Genomic DNA, 22,312 nt, shown 5'->3' with positions numbered 1-22,312 from the left:
GGGATGAGATTAAAGAAGTGGTTGCAAAGCAGAGATAATTGCTAATGTAGTCAACATCCACATGGCAAGCACTGTCCTAAAGAGGATAATTATGTTGCGCTGCCTTGGAGCACTTAATTTAATGAGATGAACAAAATACAATGGACCTAATAACTGTCTTTGATGTCTTTAAAGCTACTTTATTCTGAATCCAGTTATACGAATCATGTCCAACCAAACAAAAGCAAAGAAAAGATGATTTTTCTTGACACGAGATGTTGATTCTGCCTTTACTGGCCTTTTATCGCAGGCATCACTGTGTTCTGGCAGGGTGCATAGCAAGGGGTGATAAGAGCAATGGACTCAGTCACACCATAAGCAGGATTTTTTAACCTTGATCATCCAATACCTTGTTGAACTTTTGAGGTCCTTTATCTACATCACAACTTGCTATTAATATTCTTTTTTCCAGAGAGCTTTGTGGTCTCATTTGCAATGCTGACTGTTAACAAGGGACTTTGTAGATAATATGCTAAAAGATTAGGGAGTTTTATATGGCAGCCAAGCCTCAAACTCCTTTGTCTTATGATTTCTTGCGCTAATATTAGATATTCCATGTTTTTTTCCACAGCCCTGCTGTTTGTGGCATTTGCCCTGTGTATGTTTTGCCTTTATAGCTTCATGCCATTGGTGATTAAAGTCACTAGTGCCACTTCCGTCAACCTAGGCATCCTGACAGCGGACCTCTACAGTCTTTTCGTTGGACTCTTTCTGTTTGGCTATAAGGTAAACAAATAGAGCATGTTCAAATAAGAATACTTGCTTGGATCCAAAAAACGTAGCAGGTTTCTTCAAGACTCTAGATCAAAAAATAAAACCTTCTCATCCTCTTGGCAAGAATTTCATTGGTCAGGCCTCCCTATACTACTACAGAATTAAAAAATGGGTTCACATAAGAATTGCCCTTCTAGGGTTATTCTAAAGAGTGAAATACGGCCAGGCGCGATGGCTCACGCCTGTAATCCCGGCACTTTGGGAGGCTGAGGCAGGCGGAACACGAGGTCAAGAGATCGAGACCATCCTGGCTAACACGGTGAAAACCTGTCTCTACTAAAAATACAAAAAATTAGCCGGGCGTGGTGGCGGGCGCCTGTAGTCCCAGCTACTCCAGAAGCTGAGGAAGGAGAATGGTGTGAACCTGGGAGGTGAAGCTTGCAGTGAGCCGAGATCACACCACTGCACTCCAGCCTGGGTGACAGAGCGAGACTCTGTCTCAAAAAAAAAAAAGTGCAATACATGGATTTCATCTTCGATGGTATGGCCCAGGGCACTAGCTTATGGAATTGTTGACGCATGTTGCCAGGTGATAAACAAGCTGACCCAGAGCCGCTATTGACCTTGAGGGACAGTGTAACTTAGCCTGAGCACTAGGAACTTTTCCATTCATTCTTTTTGCCCTGGTACACAGACAAAAAGTCTGGAGTACCTGCTGGAAAGGAAAGAGAGATGGCCAGCTTATCATGCATGCATAATTGGGATGGTTCTGTCTTTGATAGTAATTTTATATCTTAAAGGTAATTCAGTCCAGTGGTTTTTCAGACTTTTTCTATCCACATCATCACAGCCTTTACAAGTGTAACCTGCTGCCATCAGCAGTGGGTCCTATTACATGCACTAATCCTCAAGGCAGGTGGGGTGGGAGGGAATATATCAGTATCTCCAGGGGAAGCAAGAGAGCAAATATGAAGTTTGAAAAAATAACATCCTCAGAGAGTCTGATACACTTTTCCTTGAGAACTGATTGAGCCATTCATTTTATTTTATTTTATTTTATTATTTAATTAATTTATTTATTTGAGATGGAGTCTCACTCTGTTGCCCAGGCTGGAGTGCAGAGGTGTGATCTCGGCTCACTGCAACCTCTGCCTCCCGGGTTCAAGCGATTCTCCTGCCTCAGCCTCCTGAGTAGCTGGGATTACAGGCACCCTCCATCATGCCCAGCTAAGTTTTGTATTTTCCTAGAGATGGGGTTTCACCATGTTGGCCAGGCTGGTCTTGAACTCCTGACCTCAGGTGATCTGCCCGCCTCAGCTTCCCTAAGTGCTGGGATTATAGGCGTGAGCCACTAATACCTGGTGGAGCCATTTATTTTAGACATGGAGGAACAAAGGCTCGGGGAGGTGATGTGCAGCTCAGTGACTTACCCTTGGTCAGCAGCTGGTTAGTGGTAAAGCCACTACTAAGTCTTAGTTGTCAGTCTTCTATCAGTCCAGGCTTCTTGCCACTGCACTTTCCACCTTAATTTCATTATTAAGATGAGAATCTCAAGCTTATGATTGCATCATGTTAAAGTCTCATAATCAGAGAGAACCAAGTATATAGATTTTTTTTTTTCAACTTCACAGCTACTTGGAAAATTCCTAGGGCAGCAAGTTAGCAGTTCTCATCTTTTTTTTTCTTAGATCCAGGGCTTGCTGATCATTCTTTTTAAAATCTTAAGACCCTTTTAAATGCTCAAAAATTCGGAACCCCAGTCATTTATACCTATTATTTACCATATTATAAATGAAAATGGATAAATTAAAAAATACTTATTAATTCATTAAGAAAATAATAAATTCATCATGTTAACATTTTTATGAAAAAATGTATTTTTCAAAATAAAAAAATAGAAGAATGTCATTGATTTATATTTTTAAAATCTCTTTACTGTGTGGCTTACTAGAAAACACCTGGATTCTCACCTCTGCTTCTTCCTTCTGCCTTGTGATATCACATGTCATATAGCTTCTAGAACATTTCATTGTGCATTTGCAAGATGATGAAAGTGAAAAGGGCATATAGCATTTTAGTATTATGGTAATGATAGTTTTGAGGGCCAGGCGTGATGGCTTACACCTATAATCCCAGCACTTTGGGAGGCTGAGGTGGGTGAATCACCTGAGGTCAAGAGTTCGAGATTAGCCATGGTCAACATGGTGAAACCCCCTCTCCACTAAAAGTACAAATATTAGCAGGGCGTGGTGGCCCATGCCTGTAATCCCAGGTACTCGGGAGGCTGAGGCAGGAGAATCGCTTGAACCTGGGAGGCAGAGGTTGCAGTGAGCCGAGATTGCACCATTGCACTCCAGCCTGGGTAACAAGAACAAAACTCTGTCTCAAAAAAAAAAAAAAAAAAAGTAATAATAGCTTTGACTGTATAGATTCCTCCCCAGCGTTTTAGGTTTTAGGATTTTGGATTATACTTTGAGAGCCCCTACTTTAGAAATATCTCTTTTCAGCCTGGACAACATGGCGAAACCCCATCTCTACAAAAAAAAAAAAAAAATACAAAAATAATTAGCCAGACATGGTAGTGTGCACCTGTAGTCCCAGCCACTGGAGAGAGAGGCTGAATTGGAAGAATCACTTGGGCCCAGGGAGGTTGAGGCTGCAGTGAGTCATCATCTGACAACACCACTGCACCAGCCTGGCTGACAGAGTGAGACCTGTCTTCTCTCAGCGTGCCTTCAGTAAAGGATTATTGACCTGCTTCCTATTTTCCTGACAGTCATTTGAGCAGACAGTTAGGATGTTGGCCATTACCTGATAATTTTAGTTTCAGTAGAGGCTATCAACTATATTTCTTTGTCCTTGTAAAATTTTGTATCCAGACAAATCCTTATTTTTCCTATTCCCAGAAGTCAACCATGAACTCACAACACTTAACTGAATTATTGATACATTAAGCTCAGTGGATTCTCAGAAATTTCTACTTAAGGAATGTAAACCTTTTTTGCATTGCAAGGTTACATGTCAAGGAACCAGCCGTTATCTTTGCAGACTTGCTGGTTAAGGTATTCCTGAACTAAGACTGAAGGAATGTTTATAGCTTATTGATACCATCATTTAAAAAAAGCCAGGCCGGGCGTGGTGGCTCACGCCTGTAATCCCAGCACTTTGGGAGGCTGAGGTGGGTGGATGATGAGGTCAGGAGATCGAGACCATCTTGGCTAACATGGTGAAACCCTGTCTCTACTAAAAATACAAAAAATTAGCCAGGCGTGGTGGCACATACCTGTAATCCAGCTGCTCAGGAGGCTGAGGCAGGAGAATGGCGTGAACCCAGGAGGCAGAGCTTGCAGTGAGCCAAGATCACGCCACTGCACTCCAGCCTGGGCAACAGAGCAAGACTCTGTCTCAAAAAAAAAAAAAAAAAAGCCAAAGTGTGCTGGGCACAGTAGGTCACGCCTGCACTTTGGGAGGCCAAGGCGAGTGGAGCACGAGGTCAGGAGATTGAGACCATCGTGGCCAACATGGTGAAACCCCATCTCTACTAAAAATACAAAAATTAGCTGGGCGTGGTGGCACGCATCTGTAGTCCCAGCAGGAGAATTGCTTGAACCTGGGAGGTGGAGGTTGCAGTGAGCCAAGATCATGCCATTGCACTCCAGCCTGGGCGACAGGGTGAGACTCCATCTTAAAAAAAATAAAAAAAGTAAGATAAATAAATAAATAAAGTCAAAGTGAATCAGAGAAGTCATCATGATGGGCCCAGATTTTTTTTCTGAGAGCCAAATTGTCATGGACTACAATGTCAGCCTTGTTTTTCTGTGATGCTGTGGCTGCATTTCATCTGGCCACCACTAGGAGTGCTGGTGTTTCTATATAGCAGTTGCAGGCCAGTAGGTGGCTGGCTATAGCTTCAACTGCTTTTAACTTTAAAATGAAAAAATCCCTTTCTTATGTCATTTTTTGGCCACATAACTTTACTATTCTCAGAATCGGAGCATGCAGTTGATAAATTCCTTTCCAGTTATTTTGTGTTCCTTTGTTCCTGAATGTCAAATAGTTCATTCTTAGGTCAGATTTTTACTATTTTTGGTCAAATGTTGTTTCAAGACTTAGAGAGCAAAGAGCAGGTCTTCTGAAATCTTCAGAATAAATTACAGAGGTAGAAAAAACTCAGAGCATAATGAAGTCACCTAGCACTTTAGAAGCAGTTTTTTTGTTTTGTTTGTGACAGAGTCTCGCTCTGTCGCCCAGGCTGGAGTTCAGTGGTGTGATCTCAGCTCACTGCAGCCCCTGCATTCTGGGTTCAAGTGATTCTTGTGCTTCAGCCTCTCGAGTAGCTAGGATTACAGGCACCTGCTACCAAACCCGGCTAATTTGTGTATTTTTAGTAGAGACGGGGTTTCACCATGTTGGCCAGGCTGGTCTTGAACTCCTGACCTCAGGTGATCCACTCGCCTTGGCCTCCCAGAGTGCTGGGACTACAGGCCATGAGCCACTGAGCCTGGCCAAGAAGTAGTTTTTAAAGGCAGATTGTAAGCTTAATATACTACAAGTTTTAAAAACTGTGTCTAACTTTGGCTCTAATTTTTTGAAGCAGACAGTTGAAAAAGAGGCTCAGAATTTTTTACACTCATCTATGTCAGACCTTAAGCACTCTGCCTCTCCTGAAATTGATCTTGAGTGAATATTTGCTGAATAAAGTAACTGCAAGAAACTTCCTGCATAGATCCAGACACAAAGAATTTTACAAGACAAAAAAGTAAGCACCTCTAATTCAGGAGACTTAATCTCTTTCTTAGTCTCTCCATGCTAATAAAAGTGACTCAATTTAATCACCTGCCTTCTTAAGAGAGACATTAGTTTTTCTTCTGAACATTTAAAAGCCACCAAACCAAATATAACAGATTTTGAACAAGTTATATAGGTTTTTTCACAGGTAACAGTGAACACTTTATGGGACAGCATGATTACCTTTCAAAATACCGACTTCAGGCTGGGCGCAAGTGGCTCACACCTGTAATCCCAACACTTTGGGAGACCGAGGTGGGTGGGTCACTTTAGTTCAGGAGTTTGAGACCAGCCTGGCCAACATGGTGAAACCCCGCCTCTACCAAAAATACAAAAATTAGCCAGGCATGGTTGTGCGTGCTTGTAGTCCCAGCTACTCTGGAAGGTGAGGGAGAAAAATCGCTTGAACCCAGGAGACAGAGGTTGTAGTGAGCCGAGATTGCGCCATTGCACTCCAGCCTGGGAGACAGAGTGAGACTCTGTCTAAAAAAGAAAAAAAGAAAAAAATACAGACTGATTTAATACTTCAACTTTTGTATGAATTTTCAGCTGAAATAAGAGGAAATATACAAAGTTCTTAATAGAATTTATTTAGACTTTTGGGGTATATCATTTTTCCATATATAAACCCAATGAATTAGTGTTCTGTCCTCATTGCATTTTGCTCTGGGTGGTGGTGTTCAGTCTTAGGAAGGGGAAAGTTGGGGAAGGCCACCAAAAACTCCATCCATAGTTGTAAAATGTCTGTCACAGACATTATAAAATGTCACAGGCTCTCTGTTCCCTATGATTGTCCTCACTGGACCTTACACCAGTCGCCTCTTTGGGCTTCGGATTCTTCTGGTATCTTAGGCTCTTTCTAGCTCTAAAATTCTGAATCTGCTCAGTGTACCATAAATTTTACTATGTAATACTTGCCTACAGAGACAAGATAATGTATTACATTTTAGCAAAATGAATTTCATTGAATAGCACACATTGAGAGGCTGTAGAGCAGATGCCACTTCTGTACTTCCACATTTCATCATAGTCTTATGTTCCTCTGTTTCATACCAATATTGTAGGCTGTGTCTAGGGTCTGAACGGGGCTCTCTGTGGTATCCATGATGACCTTTTATTTTCTCCACTAACTGGGATTATATGCAGAGTGGGGTGTAACTGCATTATGACAGAGAAAAGCAAAGATCCATTTCTCCTAAAGATCCAAGGATCCAGGTGGCTTATGTGCCAGGTGCTGTTGGCAGAGTCCCATCATTCAGCAGCATACAAAGGAAGGTTTTGTGCATTAGCATCTCCTTAGGCAACTTTCAGAAACAAGATCATGAGGCCAGGCATGGTGGCTCATGCCTGTAATCCCCCACACTTTGGGAGCCTGAGGCAGGTGGATTGCTTGAGCTCAGGTGTTTGAGACCAGCCTGGGCAACACGGAAAAACCCCGTCTCTACAGAAAACACAAAAATTGGCCAGGTGTGGTGGTGAGTGCCTGTGGTCTCAGCTACTCTGGAGGTTGAGGCAGGAGGATCACTGGAGCCTGGGAGGCAGAGGTTGCAGTGAGCCAAGATTGCGCCACTGCACTCCATCCAGCCTGGGCCACAGAGTGAGACCCTGTCTTAAAAAAAGAAAAAGAAAAAGAAAAAGATGATGAGAAGGTAATCCTCAGAGCACAGTTGGCAAAAGCCAGCAGCAGAGATGTGTATGTGAGGGGCACAATTCACTGCCTGTTCTTCTCTTCTAGTTTTCAGGACTCTACATCCTGTCCTTCACCGTCATCATGGTGGGGTTTATCCTGTACTGCTCCACCCCGACTCGCACGGCTGAGCCGGCTGAAAGCAGCGTGCCTCCGGTCACCAGCATTGGGATTGACAACCTGGGGATGAAGCTGGAGGAGAACCTCCAGGAGACCCACTCTGCTGTCTTGTAGCTGGAGAAGACGGCGCACCCATCCCCCACCAGGATAAAGCAGAGCCTGCTGCTTGCTGAAGGGACACTTGGGGAAAAATAGCAGACTCAGAGTGGCCACTCTACAACCCTGGGTTGGATCCAGTGGTTAGGTTTTAGAAAGGAACACCAAACAAAGTTCAAAAGTAGAAATACCAAACTAGAGCAGACACCAAGCTAAGAGTGTGTTTCTGTGTTTGAGGACCAATACCTGTTCGTGTCAGGGAGATGAGGTGCGGACCCCACACCGGGGTCTTAGAGGCACCAGTGGGAAAGCAGGACTGGGGAGAGATCCAGGAGTGAGCCAGCCTCAAGCCAGGGCGGGAAAGCAGGCTGTCCAGGCTGGGCTTGGTGGTCAGGAACAGGGGCAGCTCACGGTGGCTCTGGAGTAGGTTTCCTCTGTCAGAGGCTTCAAGGTTTTGTTTTTGTGTTTTTTTTTTTTTTTTTTTTTTTTTTTTTTTTTTGCTGGGGCAGTTATTGTCCACAGGCCTTTGGGTACAGATGAGGCCTTGGGGCTGACTGCATGTGGCAGAAAATGGGTGGGTCAGCCCTTGAAAACTCCTGAGCTATAAGTGTGAGTACTGTACGAGCATTAAACTGGAGTGCGGTAAACCTAGGAACCCTCCCACAATTGGTTTTTTATTTGTTTGTTTGAGACACAGAGTAAACTCCTGAGCTATAAGTGTGAGTACTGTACGAGCATTAAACTGGAGTGCGGTAAACCTAGGAACCCTCCCACAATTGGTTTTTTATTTGTTTGTTTGAGACACAGAGTAAACTCCTGAGCTATAAGTGTGAGTACTGTACGAGCATTAAACTGGAGTGCGGTAAACCTAGGAACCCTCCCACAATTGGTTTTTTATTTGTTTGTTTGAGACACAGAGTAAACTCCTGAGCTATAAGTGTGAGTACTGTACGAGCATTAAACTGGAGTGCGGTAAACCTAGGAACCTTCCCACAATTGGTTTTTTATTTGTTTGTTTGAGACACAGAGTCTAGAGTGCAGTGGCGCAATCTCAGCTCACTGTAACCTCCGCCTCCTGGGTTCAAGTGTGAGTAGCTGGGATTACGAGCATGTGGCCCCACGCCCAGCTAAGTTTTGTATTTTTTAGTAGACATGGGGTTTCACCATGTTGCCCAGGCTGGTCTTGACCTCCTTACCTCAAGTGATCCGCCTGCCCCGACCTCCCAAAGTGCTGGGATTACAGGCATGAGCCACCATGCTCGGCCTGTTTTGTTTGATTTTATAGAGAAGTGGGGTTTCGCCATGTTGCCCAGGCTAGTCTCAAATTCCTGAGCTAAAGCGATCTGCCCACCTCGGCCTCCCAAAGTGCTAGGATTACAGATGTGAGCCACTGTGCCTGGCCTATTTGTTTGTTTGTTTAAAACATTTCTCCATCACTCATTCCAGGTCCCAGAGCCAACTCTCTCTGCTCTCAGAGCCTGTGACACTGGATATGTGTTCCACAGTTTCAGTCCCAGGTCATACTCTCCAACATTTTTCAGAGCTCCATATATATGTAGATGCCATCCTTTCTAAAAACTTCTCACGACCTCCTGGAATATTCCTATTGATCTCATTTTATTTAGCATTAGCTCAAGAAACTAAGTCTTAGTGCACATTATCACAACAAAGAAAAAGCTTTGTTTTTATAACTGGTAAAAACAAGAAAAGATTATCATCAAAATATAAATGAAAATATAAAATTAATCATTTCTCTCCGAAAAGTATGCCTGGGAGCCTCCAGTTGTTAAAAGAGGATACTATTACTACTTCTTATCAAAAGTTTGTAATGCCCTGTGATTTTTATGATATTTCAATACAAAGTGTTAATATGTATCATCAGTATAATAACCAACAAAATGCCACTTTAAGAAAACTGTTATGTAAATTTTTTGTAACAATGTAAGAAAGAAATGGGGAGTAAGTGTTCATATCATTAAAAGGCTTTGAATTCATGGAAATAAATCAACTGTGTGGTTTCTTTGATTAACCAGTTCCCCTTGTGGACTTTTTTTTTCCAGTAAAACCTTCCTTTAAAACCCTTATGGATTTTTTTTTTTTTTTTTTTTTTTTTTTGAGACAGTCTCCCTGTTTCGCCTAGGCTAGAGTGCAATGGTGCCATCTCAACTCACTGCAACCTCTGCCTCCTGGGTTCTGCAATTCTCCTACCTGGACCTTAGGCACACGCCACCACGCCCAGCTAATTTTTTATATTTTTAGTAGAGATGGGATATCACCGTGTTGTCCAAGCTGGTCTCGAACTGACCTCAAGTGATCCACCCACCTCAGCCTCCCAAAGTGCTGGGATTACAGGCATGAGCCACCACGCCCGTCCCCCTTGTGGATTTTGAATGACTTCATATATTCAATATTTCTTCATACTCAATTTTTCAGATTCATATCCTCTGTGGGGTGAGGCAAGCCTGTCTATTTGGGGACTATGCTGGGATTCAAGGGAATTCAGAGCAAGCCCACCGATCATTTGCAGGAATAAACGTTTTCCACTTCTGAATTACCACAATGAGTTTTTTACTTTTTTGAGTGAAGTAACCTTTCATTTTCTGCAACCAATTAAAACTGCCTTTTCAATTGATATTTAGTTTTCACTCCCTAACATTAACAACTATGAGACTGGGAAGGGTTATGTTAAAATGTTTGGCTCTTTTGGGAAGACTTTCAGTTTGATTAGCACACTGATGGTTTATTTTTAAATTTGTGCTATTTTGCTCATTGTTTCATTTTATTTACACCAATGACAGCTGCAGTCAGAACTACAGTTGCTGATCCTCCAAGATTGCTGTTTGGTGAGCAGGGTCATTCACAAAGTCCTTGGTTACATATTTGGGTGTTTAGGATACATACACACCATGATGGACTTTAGAAAAAGGAGGTAGGCCAGGTACAGTGGCCCAAGCCTGTAATCCCAGCACTGTTACAGGCAGGTCTTTGTTCGTAGAGCTCCCAAGATGGTGGTGGGCCACTCCCAAGATGGTGGCAAGCCTTTTGTTCTCTCAGCTGGGGTTCTTGGCCTCACGGATTCCAAGGAATGGAACCTTGGGCCATGCGCTGAGTGTTATAGCTCTATTAGAAGCTGTGTGTCTAGTGTTCAGCTTGATTAGGACGAATCTGGGCACTTGGCCCTGCAGGAATGGTGGCGAGCCTTTAGCCCCATAGGAGTGGCAATAGGCGCCTCGCTGGATCAGGAACATAGCGGACACCCTGCGGGATCCGGAGGGGTTGAAGTCAAAGGCGGGTCTGCAACAGCAGCAAACAGCAGTGGTAGACGGCTCGGCTTGAACCATAACAAACACGGACCAGAAGAGTGTGCAGTTGCAAGATTTAAGAGTGAAAACAGAGCTCCCATACAATGGGAGGGGACCCAAAGGGGGTTGCCTGATGCAGCTCAAATGCCTGGGTTTATATCCCGATCATTGTCCCCTCCCCGTGCTCTTAGGCGACATATGATTTGACTATTTCTTTATCTCCTGCTTTTAGCCTAATTTGTATTTTAGTGAGCCCTCTTTACTACCTGATTGGTCGGGTGTGAGCTGAGTTACTAGCCCTGTGTTTAAAGGTGGGTGAGGTCACCTTCCCCAGCTAGACTTAGGAATTCCTAGCCTAGGAAATCCAGCTAGTCCTGTCTCTCAGCACTTTGGGAAGCTCAGGCAGGCAGATTACTTGAGGCCATGAGTTGGAGACCAGCTGGGTTAATTAACATGGTGAAACCCTGTCTCTAAAAAACACAAAAATTAGCTGGGTATGGTGGCATGTACCTGTGGTCCCATCTACTCGGGAGGCCGAGGCTGGAGGATCACTTGAGCCTGGGAGGTTGAGGCCCCAATGAGCCAAGATCATACCACTGCACTCCAGCCTGGGCAATAGACCCTGTATCAGGAAAAAAAAAAAAAAAGAAAAAAAGAAAAGAAAAAGGAGGTAGCATTTTTTGAACCCTAGGAAACAATCCAAATCTCAACTTATCTCTGTTTTTTTTTTTTTTTTTTTTTTGAGATGGAGTCTCACTATGTTGCCCAGCCTGGGATGCACTGTCCTGATCTCGGCTCACTGCAACCTCCGCCTCCTGGGTTCAAGCAATTCTCCTGCCTCAGCCTCCCAAGTAGCTGAGACTACAGGCATGTGCCACCACGTCCTGCTAAGTTTTGTATTTTTAGTAGAGACAGGGTTTTACAATATTGGTCAGGCTGGTCTCAAACTCCTGACCTCGTCATCTGCCTGCCTCAGCCTCCCAAAGTGCTGAGATTACAGGTGTGAGTCACCATGCCTGGCCATCTCTGTTAACTTTTAGAGACATACTTTGTTTACATATTCAAAAACATAAAATTAAACATTTTTAGAGAATGATCTTTGATGTATGTATTATACCAGAAAAGACACCACCATAAAGGTTAATATTTTAACATAATTGAGTTACCTCACTTGAATCTGAGTGTTCTTGGAGAAACCTGAAGTCACCCCTTACGACCAATGTGATTTGTGTCCCTCCTCACTAAACAGATATTGAATGTTTATCGTGTCTAAGTAGTTTTTTATGTATGTGTACCAGTTTATTATAAAGGATACAGATGAAGAGATGTGTAGGGTAAGGCATGGGAGAAGGGGTGAGGGGCTTCCATCCTCTCCCTGGGCAACCACTTTCCAGAAACCTTCATGACTTCAGCTATCCAGAAGCTCCCTGAACTCAGTTCTCTTGGATTTGTTTTGCTGAGGAGAGTCTGGCTCTGTCACTGAGGCTGGAGTGCAGTGGCTCCATCTCAGCTCACTGCAACCTCCACCTTCCGGGTTCAAGGAATTCTCGTGCCTCAGCCTCAGGCATGAGCCACCATGCCCAGCTTTTTGTTGTTGTTATTTTTGGTAGATACGGGGTTTCACCATGTTGGCCAGGCTGGTCTCAAACTCCTGCGCTCCAGTGAGCTGTCCGTCTTGGCCTCCCACAGTGCTGGGATTATAGGTGTGAGCCACTGCACCTGGCCCTCTTGTGTTTTTATGGAAGTTTCCATATTCAGCATTCCTTCCCCAGGGTATAGGGCGGGACTGTCTCTGGGGAGGGTCTGAAGACCCACAATCAGAAAAGTAGGCAAGGTTAGAGTCCTGCCTTGGGGCAGGTGAACAGAGGGCAGGAGAAACATTCTGTTTCCTGAGGCCTTACCCAACATAACAAAAGACTGTAATGGGGCTATGGTAGTTAGGAACCAGGAACTGGATGCAAACTGATATATATCATGACACCATAGGCCGCCTCTAGTTTTCAACCATGGATCCCTTATAGCAAAACAAATATACACAATCTTTAATAATTACTTTAGTCCATCATATTGTGTGACTGTCTCCCAGGCAGAGGTCACTCAAGTTTGCAAGCTTCCTTTTAATCTTGTCAGACTCCAAAAGCAAGAGTGGTCTTGGCAGGCACACTGCTTTGCCCTTTCAGGCACCTGGGATCATCAAGCTAAGAAACAGCTCTGAGCCTCTTTAGAGTTATCATTAATATGATATTGGATTTTCCTCAATTTATAACCCACTTTTAAATTTATTTATTCTTGGCTATTCCCCCTATTTTCCATTTGTCATTTAATTTTACCCCAATTTTTCCACTTTTGGAAGGACATTAGGTTTGGCCACTGTGCTGATTCATGTCACTGGTAGCAGTACCTGTCTAGTGAGTGCCTCCCCCTTCAGTCCATGCCCGTTCCTAGAAGGAAAGGTCACATAGATTCTGAACTAGTGAGCCCCTTTTTTTTTTTTTTTTTTTTTTTTTTTTTTTTTTTTTTTTCTTGAGACAGAGTATCACTCACTCTGTCACCCAGGCCGGAGTGCAATGGTATGATCTCAGCTCACTGCAACCTATGCCTCCCAGGTTCAAGTGATTCTCCTGCCTCAGCCTCACGAGTAGCTGGGACTACAGGAACACACCACCATGCCCAGTTAATTTTTGTATTTTTTAAGTAGACACGGGGTTTTATCATATTGGCCAGGCTGGTCTTGAACTCTTGACCTCAGGTGATCAACCCACCTCAGCCTCCCAAAGTACTGGGATTACAGGCCTGAGCCACCGTGCCCAGCCTATATTTATTCTTAATCCCAATTTTTCCAGATGGGGTGAAGGCACAACCAACCCCTCATCAGGCCCGTAGGAATTCTGACGAAGTTTAAAAACATAGTGACAGTTTCCTGCTTAGAAATCATTCTTCCTTCCAGCACTTGTAGTTACAGCCCTGGTCCTAGGACCACTGCATTAGGTAGTAGAGAGAAAAAAATTTTTTGAGGTGATTTTGAAACCAACTTTGCAAAATTATAACTGAGACAATGAAAGAGCTCTAACCTAACCAACTCTATCTTGCTTCTAACCTCCAAGCTGTCCTTATTTATTCCTGGGCATAGGCTGAACTAACTTTGGGAAGAACTTAGTTTATAGGTTATAGTTTAAAACAAAGATGAGGCCAGGCATGGTGGCTCACACCTGTAATCCCAGCACTTTGGGAGGTGGAGGCGGGTGGAACAACTGAGGTGGGGATTTCGAGACCAGCATGGCCAACATGGTGAAATCCTGTCTCTACTAAAATACAAAAATTAGCAGGGCATGGTGGTGGATACCTGTAATCCCAGCTACTCAGGAGGCTGAGGCAGGAGAATCGCTTGAACCCAGGAGGCGGAGGTTGCAGTGAGCCAAGATCATGCCATTGCATCCAACCTGGGTGACAGAATAAGACTTTGTCTCAAAAAATAAAAATAAATACACAAATAAAAAATGATTACAGCCCTTTCCCCAAAAGAAGCCTCCTTGCCTGGAGACTGAACTACTAACGTCAGCCACAAGATTAGAAGTTATGGTTTAGGAGTTATGCAGTTGGAGGCTACAAATTCTGACCCTTTCTAAGCTGCTCCTATGATCAGTGCTTGAGATATTTTGCAGACCCGGTACTTGATGGATCAGCTGGCACCACCCAGATTGACTAACTGGTTCATCTGATCTGTGGCCCTCACCCAGGAACAGATTCAGTACAAGAGGACAGCTTCCATTCCCTATGATTTCATCTCTTACCTAACCAACTAGCACTCCTGGCTCACTGACTTCTCCCCACCTACCAAGTTGTCCTTAAAAACTCTGCTCCCCAGAAAGAAACTTAGTGGGGGGGGGGGGTGGGGAGTCAAGCCCCTCTCCTCCTTTCTCCGTTAACGTGATGTGTGTTTGACTTCACTTCTCGCCATGTCTTCTCACAAGATTTTCAGATTAAGCGAGTCCTGGCCAAGAAACAAAAGCAAAATTGTCCCATTTCCCGGTGGATTCACAAGAAAACTGGTAACCAGGTGACAATCACATTACCATATCAAGCTGAGAATGTCACCACTATCTGGAGAGATACGCATGTTTTATTGGGAATATATTTTTTATGTCTGAATCTGTTATGAATGCATTCGTTGGCTGGCTTCAGTAATAAATATGTGAAACATTTTATTTCAAAAAAACAAAAAACAAAAAAAACCCTCTGCTCCCCGAATGCTTGGGGAGACTGATTTGAGTCATAATAAAACTCTGCTCTCCCGCACAGCTGGGTCTGCGTGAATTGCTCTTTCTCTACTGCAATTCCCCTGTCTTGATAACTCACCTCTGTCTAGGCAACAGGCAAGGTGAACCCACTGGGCAGTTACAATTTGGGGAAGAAAGACAAAGTTATAATCATTATACCAGTGGATCCCTCCCTTGGCAAGAATTGTATAGTCATTACTGACATCCTCCCCAGCTCCCCTTCCCCAGATCAACCAGAAGGGGACAAAAAATCTAGCGGGGGAGATTCTAGTTCCATTCATTTTGAGTGTGAGCACACACTCATGAAGGTGTGTAAGCCAGCCGTTCATAATTTTAGGCAACCAATGTTTCAATTGTCCATTCTTTCTCTATTACTCTAAGAAGGATATTTCTCCGCCTATTGTTGGACGTTATGAGTTGTGTAGTTTCAACTTTCCCAATAATGTAAATAATCAAGGAATTTGAAAACCTTGACCTCTGACTGTAGTTATCATTTAGTCCAATTCCCTTTTTAAAGATAAATAAGGGAAGGCACAGGAAAGTGATGTGATTTGTCTAAGTTTTGTGCCAAATAAAAATGGACTTCTAGTTCATTACTGGATTTCTAGTTCATTACTAATTCTCAGACTTAGCAGAATGTCAGAAACACTAGAGATGCTTTTAAAAACAGACATTATCAAGTTCTATCCCAGAACTACTGAGTCAGTCTCCAGGGGTGCAGGCCAGGGATCTCTGAGCACACATTTCCTAAAATATTTTGCTTAAGAATAAACCTGGGCTTGGTGTGGTGGCTCACACCTTTAAACCCAGCACTTTGGGAGGCCAAGGCGGGAGGATCACTTGAGGCCAAGAGGCCAGAAGTTTAAGGTCAGCCTGGGTAACACAGTGATACCTTGTCTCTACAAAAAAGAAGAAAAAAGAAAATCAGTCAGGCATGGTGGCACCCATCTGTAGTCCCAGCTCTACTCAGGAGATTGAGATAGGGGATTCACTTGAGCCCAGACATTTGAGGTTGCAGTGAGCTATGATTGCCACCACTGCACTCCAGCCTAGGTGACGGCAAGACCCTGTCTCAAAAATAATAATAATAAACCTGTATCTCTATAGGGATAATGGTATAGTAGAGAATCTCAGATGACAAAAATCCCATCTGTCCATCAAGATTGATCTCAAATGTAGTCTCTTAGGAACCCTTTCTCAATCTGGGTCCCACCTGCCTTTAAGCTTCCATAGTCTTTGCTCATATCTTCCTTTTAGCACTTAGCACACAGTGCTTGTGGTTTACATACCTGCCCTTCCTCACCCCAGCTGGAACTCTTGTAGGTCAATTAGTGGCCGTTTTTCCTTTTTTTTTTTTTTGAGATGGGAGTCTCACTCTACACCAGGTTAGAGTGCAGTGGCATGATCTCGGCTCACTGCAACCTACGCCTCCCAGGTTCAAGCAATTCTCCTGCCTCAGCCTCCCCAGTAGCTGGGATTACAGGCACCCACCACCACGCCTAATTTTTGTATTTTTTAGTAGAGATGGGGTTTCATCATGTTGGCCGGGCTGGTCTTGAACTCCTGACCTCAGTTGATCCTCCCACCTCGGCCTCCTTAAGTGGTGGGATTACAGGCATGAGCCATCGCACCCGGCCCCTTTCCTCTCTCTAGCCCATTGGTCAGCTTACTTCTTGGGTTAAATAAACTTTACCTTTGGTCCCAGTACAGAACACTGAATGGGACATTGACCTAAAGTAAAGCCTTCTATGCAGACACATGTGGTTAGCAAGTTGTCCTACCCTGCTCTCTTTCCTCCTGTGCCTTTTAGTCTTAGTCTTTCCCCTTGCCTGCTCCTCATCTGGAGAGGGGCAGAGAAGTTCCAATCTAGGCATCCCAAGTTGAAAAACAGTGTCCCAGAGAAGCAATGGTGTGAATGACAGCTAGTAAATCATAATACTGTGCAAGTCTATTCGTCCTGGTTTAAAGAAATTTGTGAGAACTGGGAGTTTAACCAGCCGGTATAACACTGCTTCGTTGAAAAATTTATTTTCAAATATCTGGTTTACATGAGATCTTAAATTAAAAAAAAATATTTTAATTAATCCAATATACTTAAAATATTATTTCAGTATGTGTCACTAGCCACATTTCATGTATCCAATAGCCACACGTGGCTGGTGACTACCCTGTTGTACAATGAAGTCTTAACTTCTTCAAATTAGACTGTTAGAATAGGTGGGCAGGCAAACATGAACACCAAAGGAGAGGGCTCTCACTAAGGAACATTAGGCAACTATCCAGCAATGGTCAGGCAGATTTAAACTCTGTAAAATAATAACCGGTCACAGCCGGCACCAGGGAAAGGCAATCTCCCAACAGATAGAAAACACCTGAAGCTGGTTCTCAGCCACTTCCCAACAGGCTCTTAGGAGCTGAGTGCGCGTGCTCACCCATGCACACTAAGATGCAAAATGGCGGAGTTTAACTGGTATATGTGAAAGTGACAGCAGCAAAATCCTCTCTTCTTACAGTGTTACCCCAGTCCAGTTACACAATATACTTCATCTATACAACACTATAGAAAATGTAGCAACTCTGTTACACTATTCATCAGTAGGGTTTGGGCTTGTTTTTGTTTTTGTTTTTGAGACGGAGTCTTGCTCTGTCGCCCAGGCTGGAGTGCAGTGGCCGGATCTCAGCTCACTGCAAGCTCCGCCTCCCGGGTTTATGCCATTCTCCTGCCTCAGCCTCCTGAGTAGCTGGGACTACAGGCGTCCGCCACCACGCCCAGCTAATTTTTTGTATTTTCAGTAGAGACGGGGTTTCACCGTGTTAGCCAGGACGGTCTCGATCTCCTGACCTCGTGATCCGCCCGCCTCGGCCTCCCAAAGTGCTGGGATTATAGGCATGAGCCACCGCGCCCAGCGAGTTTGGGCTTTTTTAAAAATGCTTTTTTTTCTAATTTAATGGGGCGGGGGGAAGGGTGGGTGGGGGAGCGGCGGCTATGTTGCAACTATGTTGCCCAGGCTGGTCTCCAACTGTTGGGCTCAAACAAACCTCCCACCTCAGCCTCCCAAAGTGCTATGATTACAGGTGCGAGCCATCATCAGTGCTTTTTTGTTTGTTTTTTTCTTTTTCTTTTTCTTTTTTAAGACAGAGTTTTGCTCTTGTTGCCCAGGCTGGAGTGCAATGGCACAATCTCGGCTCACCACAACCTCCGCCTCCCAGGTTCAATTGATTCTCCGCCTCAGCCTCCCAAGTAGCTGGGATTACAGGCATGCGCCACCATGCCTGGCTAATTTTGTAATTTTAGTAGAGCAGGGTTTCTCCATATTGGTCAGGCTGGTCTTGAACTCCTGACCACAGGTGATCCGCCCGCGTCAGCCTCCCAAAGTGCTGGAATTACAAACCAAGTCTGGCTGGGTTTTTTTTTTTTTTTTTTTTTAAATGGCACGAATGTCTACAAAAAATACTTTAAAATCAATAAATACTGTTCTAATAGGCTAAAAAAAGCATTTAGGAGGTTTTCTTTTTTCTTTTTTTTTGAGACAGAGTCTCACTCTGTCGCCCAGGCTGGACTGCAGTGGCGCGATCTCAATTGTTCAAATGGCCTTTTAAAATTGGTATGAATTATTTCATTTCCTTCTCCAAAAGTGTTTGCATTTTAAATTAAGATTGCTGGGAGAAGCTGGGTGCAGTGGCTCACGCCTGTAATCCCAGCACCTTGGGAGGCCGAGGCAGGTGGATCATGAGGTCAAGAGTTCGAGACCAACCTGACCAATATGGTGAAACCCTGTCTCTACTAAAAATACAAAAATTAGCTGAAGACAAAGTTGTCTTCAGCCTCTTAAGGAATTGGTACGTATTTATGGGTGGACCTTCCAGCAGGTGGCGCTTTAACTCTCGCGTACCAACCTAAAGACAGTTTGCATAAACAATAGTGTTGCCATTTTATAGTGCTTCCATAATGTCCCGTAAATCAAAGTGCTGTGTTTTGTTTTAAAAAGGGTATTATAAAGACTGTCCTCATCAGGGGCTGCCTTTGGTTAACAGATGACTAATTGTTGGAAGCTAAACAATGGGTACACGTGGACACACAGAGTGGAATAATAGATATTGGAGACTCCAAAAAGTGGCAGGGTGGGGGGGAGGTGAGGGTTGAAAAATTACTTGTTGGGTACAGTGTTCATTATTTGGGTGATGGGTACACTTTAAAAGCCCAGACTTTACCACTACCCAACATACACATGTAAGAAACTTGCACTTGTATGCACATATATATGTAATAAATATATATAATATATATAAAATTTATATTATTTTTTCTTTTTTTTTTTCCTTTTGTTTTAAACCTCTGTGGCACTGGTATGTCAGGCCAGGTTTCCATTACCAACCAGAACAGTCAGTTTCCAGTAACCCTTTTCTGATGAATGTGTAAGTTAAACATTAAAGAACTGAAGAAACTGATGCCTGAGTGTGAGCGCTGGAATGCAAAAACAAATCCATTAAGACCTGGCCTGGGTTTTCTCCGGCCCTAAAGTCTGATCAAATAATGAAAACATTCTTACACATACAACTCGTGCCAGAGCTCATTCAAGGTGAAGAAACTTTCCAAGACTCTAGAGAAAGCTTTCCAGACCCTAGACCCTAAAGATTAGATATAGATCTAATGAAACACTGCCGCTTGTAGGTGCACTCCCAGACATAGGCATATAACTCAGAATATGTATAAGCACTGAAAAAAAGACCTTGTAAATTTGAGTTGGTCCAATGAGTTACTCCAACCTCCTCCCTGAAACTGGTTGCAGAAATAAACTCCCTTCTTTCTCACTCTGTCTGCATCTCATTATTGAACTATGAGAACAAGCAGCTGGACCCCTCGTTCTGTCTGGGTACACTGGCAGAGGAACAGACATATAGATCAATTGGACGTAGGAAGAAACTCACACAAATATGCTGAAATTGATTTTTGACAAAAGTGCAAAAGCAGTTCAATGGAGGAAAGATAGTCTTTTCAACAAGTGGTGCTGGAGCAATTGGACATCTACTGGGAAAAAATAAACTTTGACTACATTGGTTAGAAAAAAACTGTTGAAGAACTGGGGTCCCAGCTGGGCGTGGTAGCTCACACCTGTAATCCCAGCACTTTGGGAGGCTGAGGCAGGTGGATCACCTGAAGTCAGGAGTTCGAGACCAGCCTGGCCAACATGGTGAAACCACATCTCTACTAAAAATACAAAAATTAGCTGGGCGTGGTGGCTCATGCCTGTAATCCCAGCTACTTGGGAGGCTGAGGCAGGAGAATTGCTTGAACCTGGGAGATGGAGGTTGCAGTGAGCCAACACAGTGCCACTGCACTCCAGCCTCAGTGACAGAGTGAGACTCTGTCTCAAAAAAACAAAAAAACAACAACAAAGAATTGGAGTCTCAGAAAAGTTGAAACATCTGTCTCAGGTCACACAGAGTTTGGTGGCTAAGGTAAAAACAGAAGCCAGGATTTTAACCTTTCAGTTTAGTCAGCAGCCAAAGTCTCCGCTTTGTAAATTCTGAAGGGGTCATGGTTCCTGTGGAACTGCTGAGACAGCAAATGCAAATGCATCTCTAATGAGAGCTGCTAGGATGATTTTCTTGGAAAAACTAACTTGGTGGTACAGTTTTCTCTGCAACACCAGGGGCTGCCGTTTAAAGAAGCTGTCTACAGTTTGTTTCTGTGAGGTCTTATGTATGCCTAGTCATGATTCGCTTTTCTGTCATAATTATGGTGATGTGCCATTTCATCTACATTTAATCACTTAGTATCTGGACGTATCTTCAGCCTTCAAAATATATCAATAAATCAGGGAAATTTAGCAGATGGCCACTTAGCTGATTAAAAGGCAAGAGATTTATGAGGAAATTAGGTAATGCTGACCATGCAGTTCTCTAGTAGTCTGATAAACGGTGTTTTGAGAAGTCTGGCAATATATAAATGGTGTATTAGGGGAAGTAAAGCCTCTTCAGAACAACAAAATTGTACCCACCCTTCATGCATAAACCTGTAGGATTTAATGTTCCAAGCTTTCTTCTCCCAATGCTCAAACTTTTACAATGTACCTCATTGCTTGGTTTAAATATTATTCTCTTCTAGCAATCTTTTCTTTTTTTTTTTTTCAGATGGAGTTTTGCTCTTGTTGCCCAGGCTGGAGTACAATGGTGCGATCTCGGCTTATCACAACCTCTGCCTCCTGGGTTCAAGCAATTCTCCTGCCTCAGCCTCCCTAGTAGCTGGGATTACAGGCATGCATCACCATGCCCAGCTAATTTTGTATTTTTAGTAGAGATGGGGTTTCTCCATGTTGGTCAGGCTAGTCTTGAACTTCCGACCTCAAGTGATCCACCTGCCTCAGCCTCCCAAAGGGCTGGGATTACAGTCGTGAGCCACTGCACCCAGCTTCTTCCAGCAATCTTAATTTAAAATGCGAACACTTTTGGAGAAGGAAATGAAATAATTCGTACCAATTTTAAAAGGCCATTTGAACAATTATTAGCTCCAACTGACCATAAACAAGCATTCAGATGGTTCCATATATGCCTCACTCAATCAGCTATTCACTGATTAGTGCCTATTCACTGCCTGCCTATTGGGGAGGCCACAGTCTATACACAATATGTGATGTAGAGAACTTGTAGTGCTAGTAGCTGGGGTTTCCATGCTGTCTTTGTCCATTTATGCTGCTGTAACAGAACACCCAGAGAGCTCATTCCTTCTTCCACCATGCGAGGACACAGTGTATCTACAAGCCAGGAAGAGTGCTTTCACCAGACATGGATTCTGTTGGCAGCTTGATCTTGGACTTCCCAGCCTCCAGAACTGTGAGAAATAAATTTCTGTTGTTCATGAGCCAGTCAATCTATGGCATTTTTGTTATAGTGGTGTGAATGGACCAAGACATGCCTATTCTACTTTGCAGTGTATCAAAATCTTAATGGAATGGGAAAGGTCAGTTTTTAAACACTTTTTAAACATTCAACATAGAACCAAACATAAAGCCTTAAAAATAACAGGAACTCGGTAATATTGCATTTGTATTTGTTGATTAACTATGCTTTTACCTACGTTCTATCAGATCCTAAACTTGTGAACTTTTTGTTTGGGTAAGTAGTAATAATCATACAATGTAACAAAGCAAAAAGTGATTTAATATTCAAGACATTGCCCAAATATGATATCTCTAAATTGCATATTAATCTTTTCCAGGAAGTTTCATTCTTGGCATAAGGTCAATGGTACAGAAGAAAGAATTTTAGAAGATGCTTGATGAGGAAAT

The 22,312-nt window shown here is 43.3% G+C and overlaps 1 protein-coding gene across 2 annotated transcripts in view; it reads left to right on the top strand.

Annotated features, from left to right (window-relative positions):
- SLC35F2 (solute carrier family 35 member F2) overlaps positions 1 to 9,448 on the top strand; it is a 66,195-nt gene extending 56,747 nt beyond the window's left edge. For both annotated transcript variants that reach the window (XM_008020740.3, XM_073020835.1), the window contains exons 7-8: positions 611 to 765; positions 7,277 to 9,448. In XM_008020740.3, coding sequence (XP_008018931.1) covers positions 611 to 765; positions 7,277 to 7,462 — 341 coding nt within the window. In that variant the 3' untranslated portion in view covers positions 7,463 to 9,448. The remainder of the gene's footprint in view (positions 1 to 610; positions 766 to 7,276) is intronic.
- The last annotated feature ends 12,864 nt before the right edge of the window (positions 9,449 to 22,312 follow it).

The sequence above is a fragment of the Chlorocebus sabaeus genome, chromosome 1 (assembly GCF_047675955.1).
Source record: "Chlorocebus sabaeus isolate Y175 chromosome 1, mChlSab1.0.hap1, whole genome shotgun sequence".
Lineage (NCBI taxonomy): Eukaryota > Metazoa > Chordata > Mammalia > Primates > Cercopithecidae > Chlorocebus > Chlorocebus sabaeus.
This window is presented reverse-complemented; position numbering and strand designations above follow the sequence as displayed.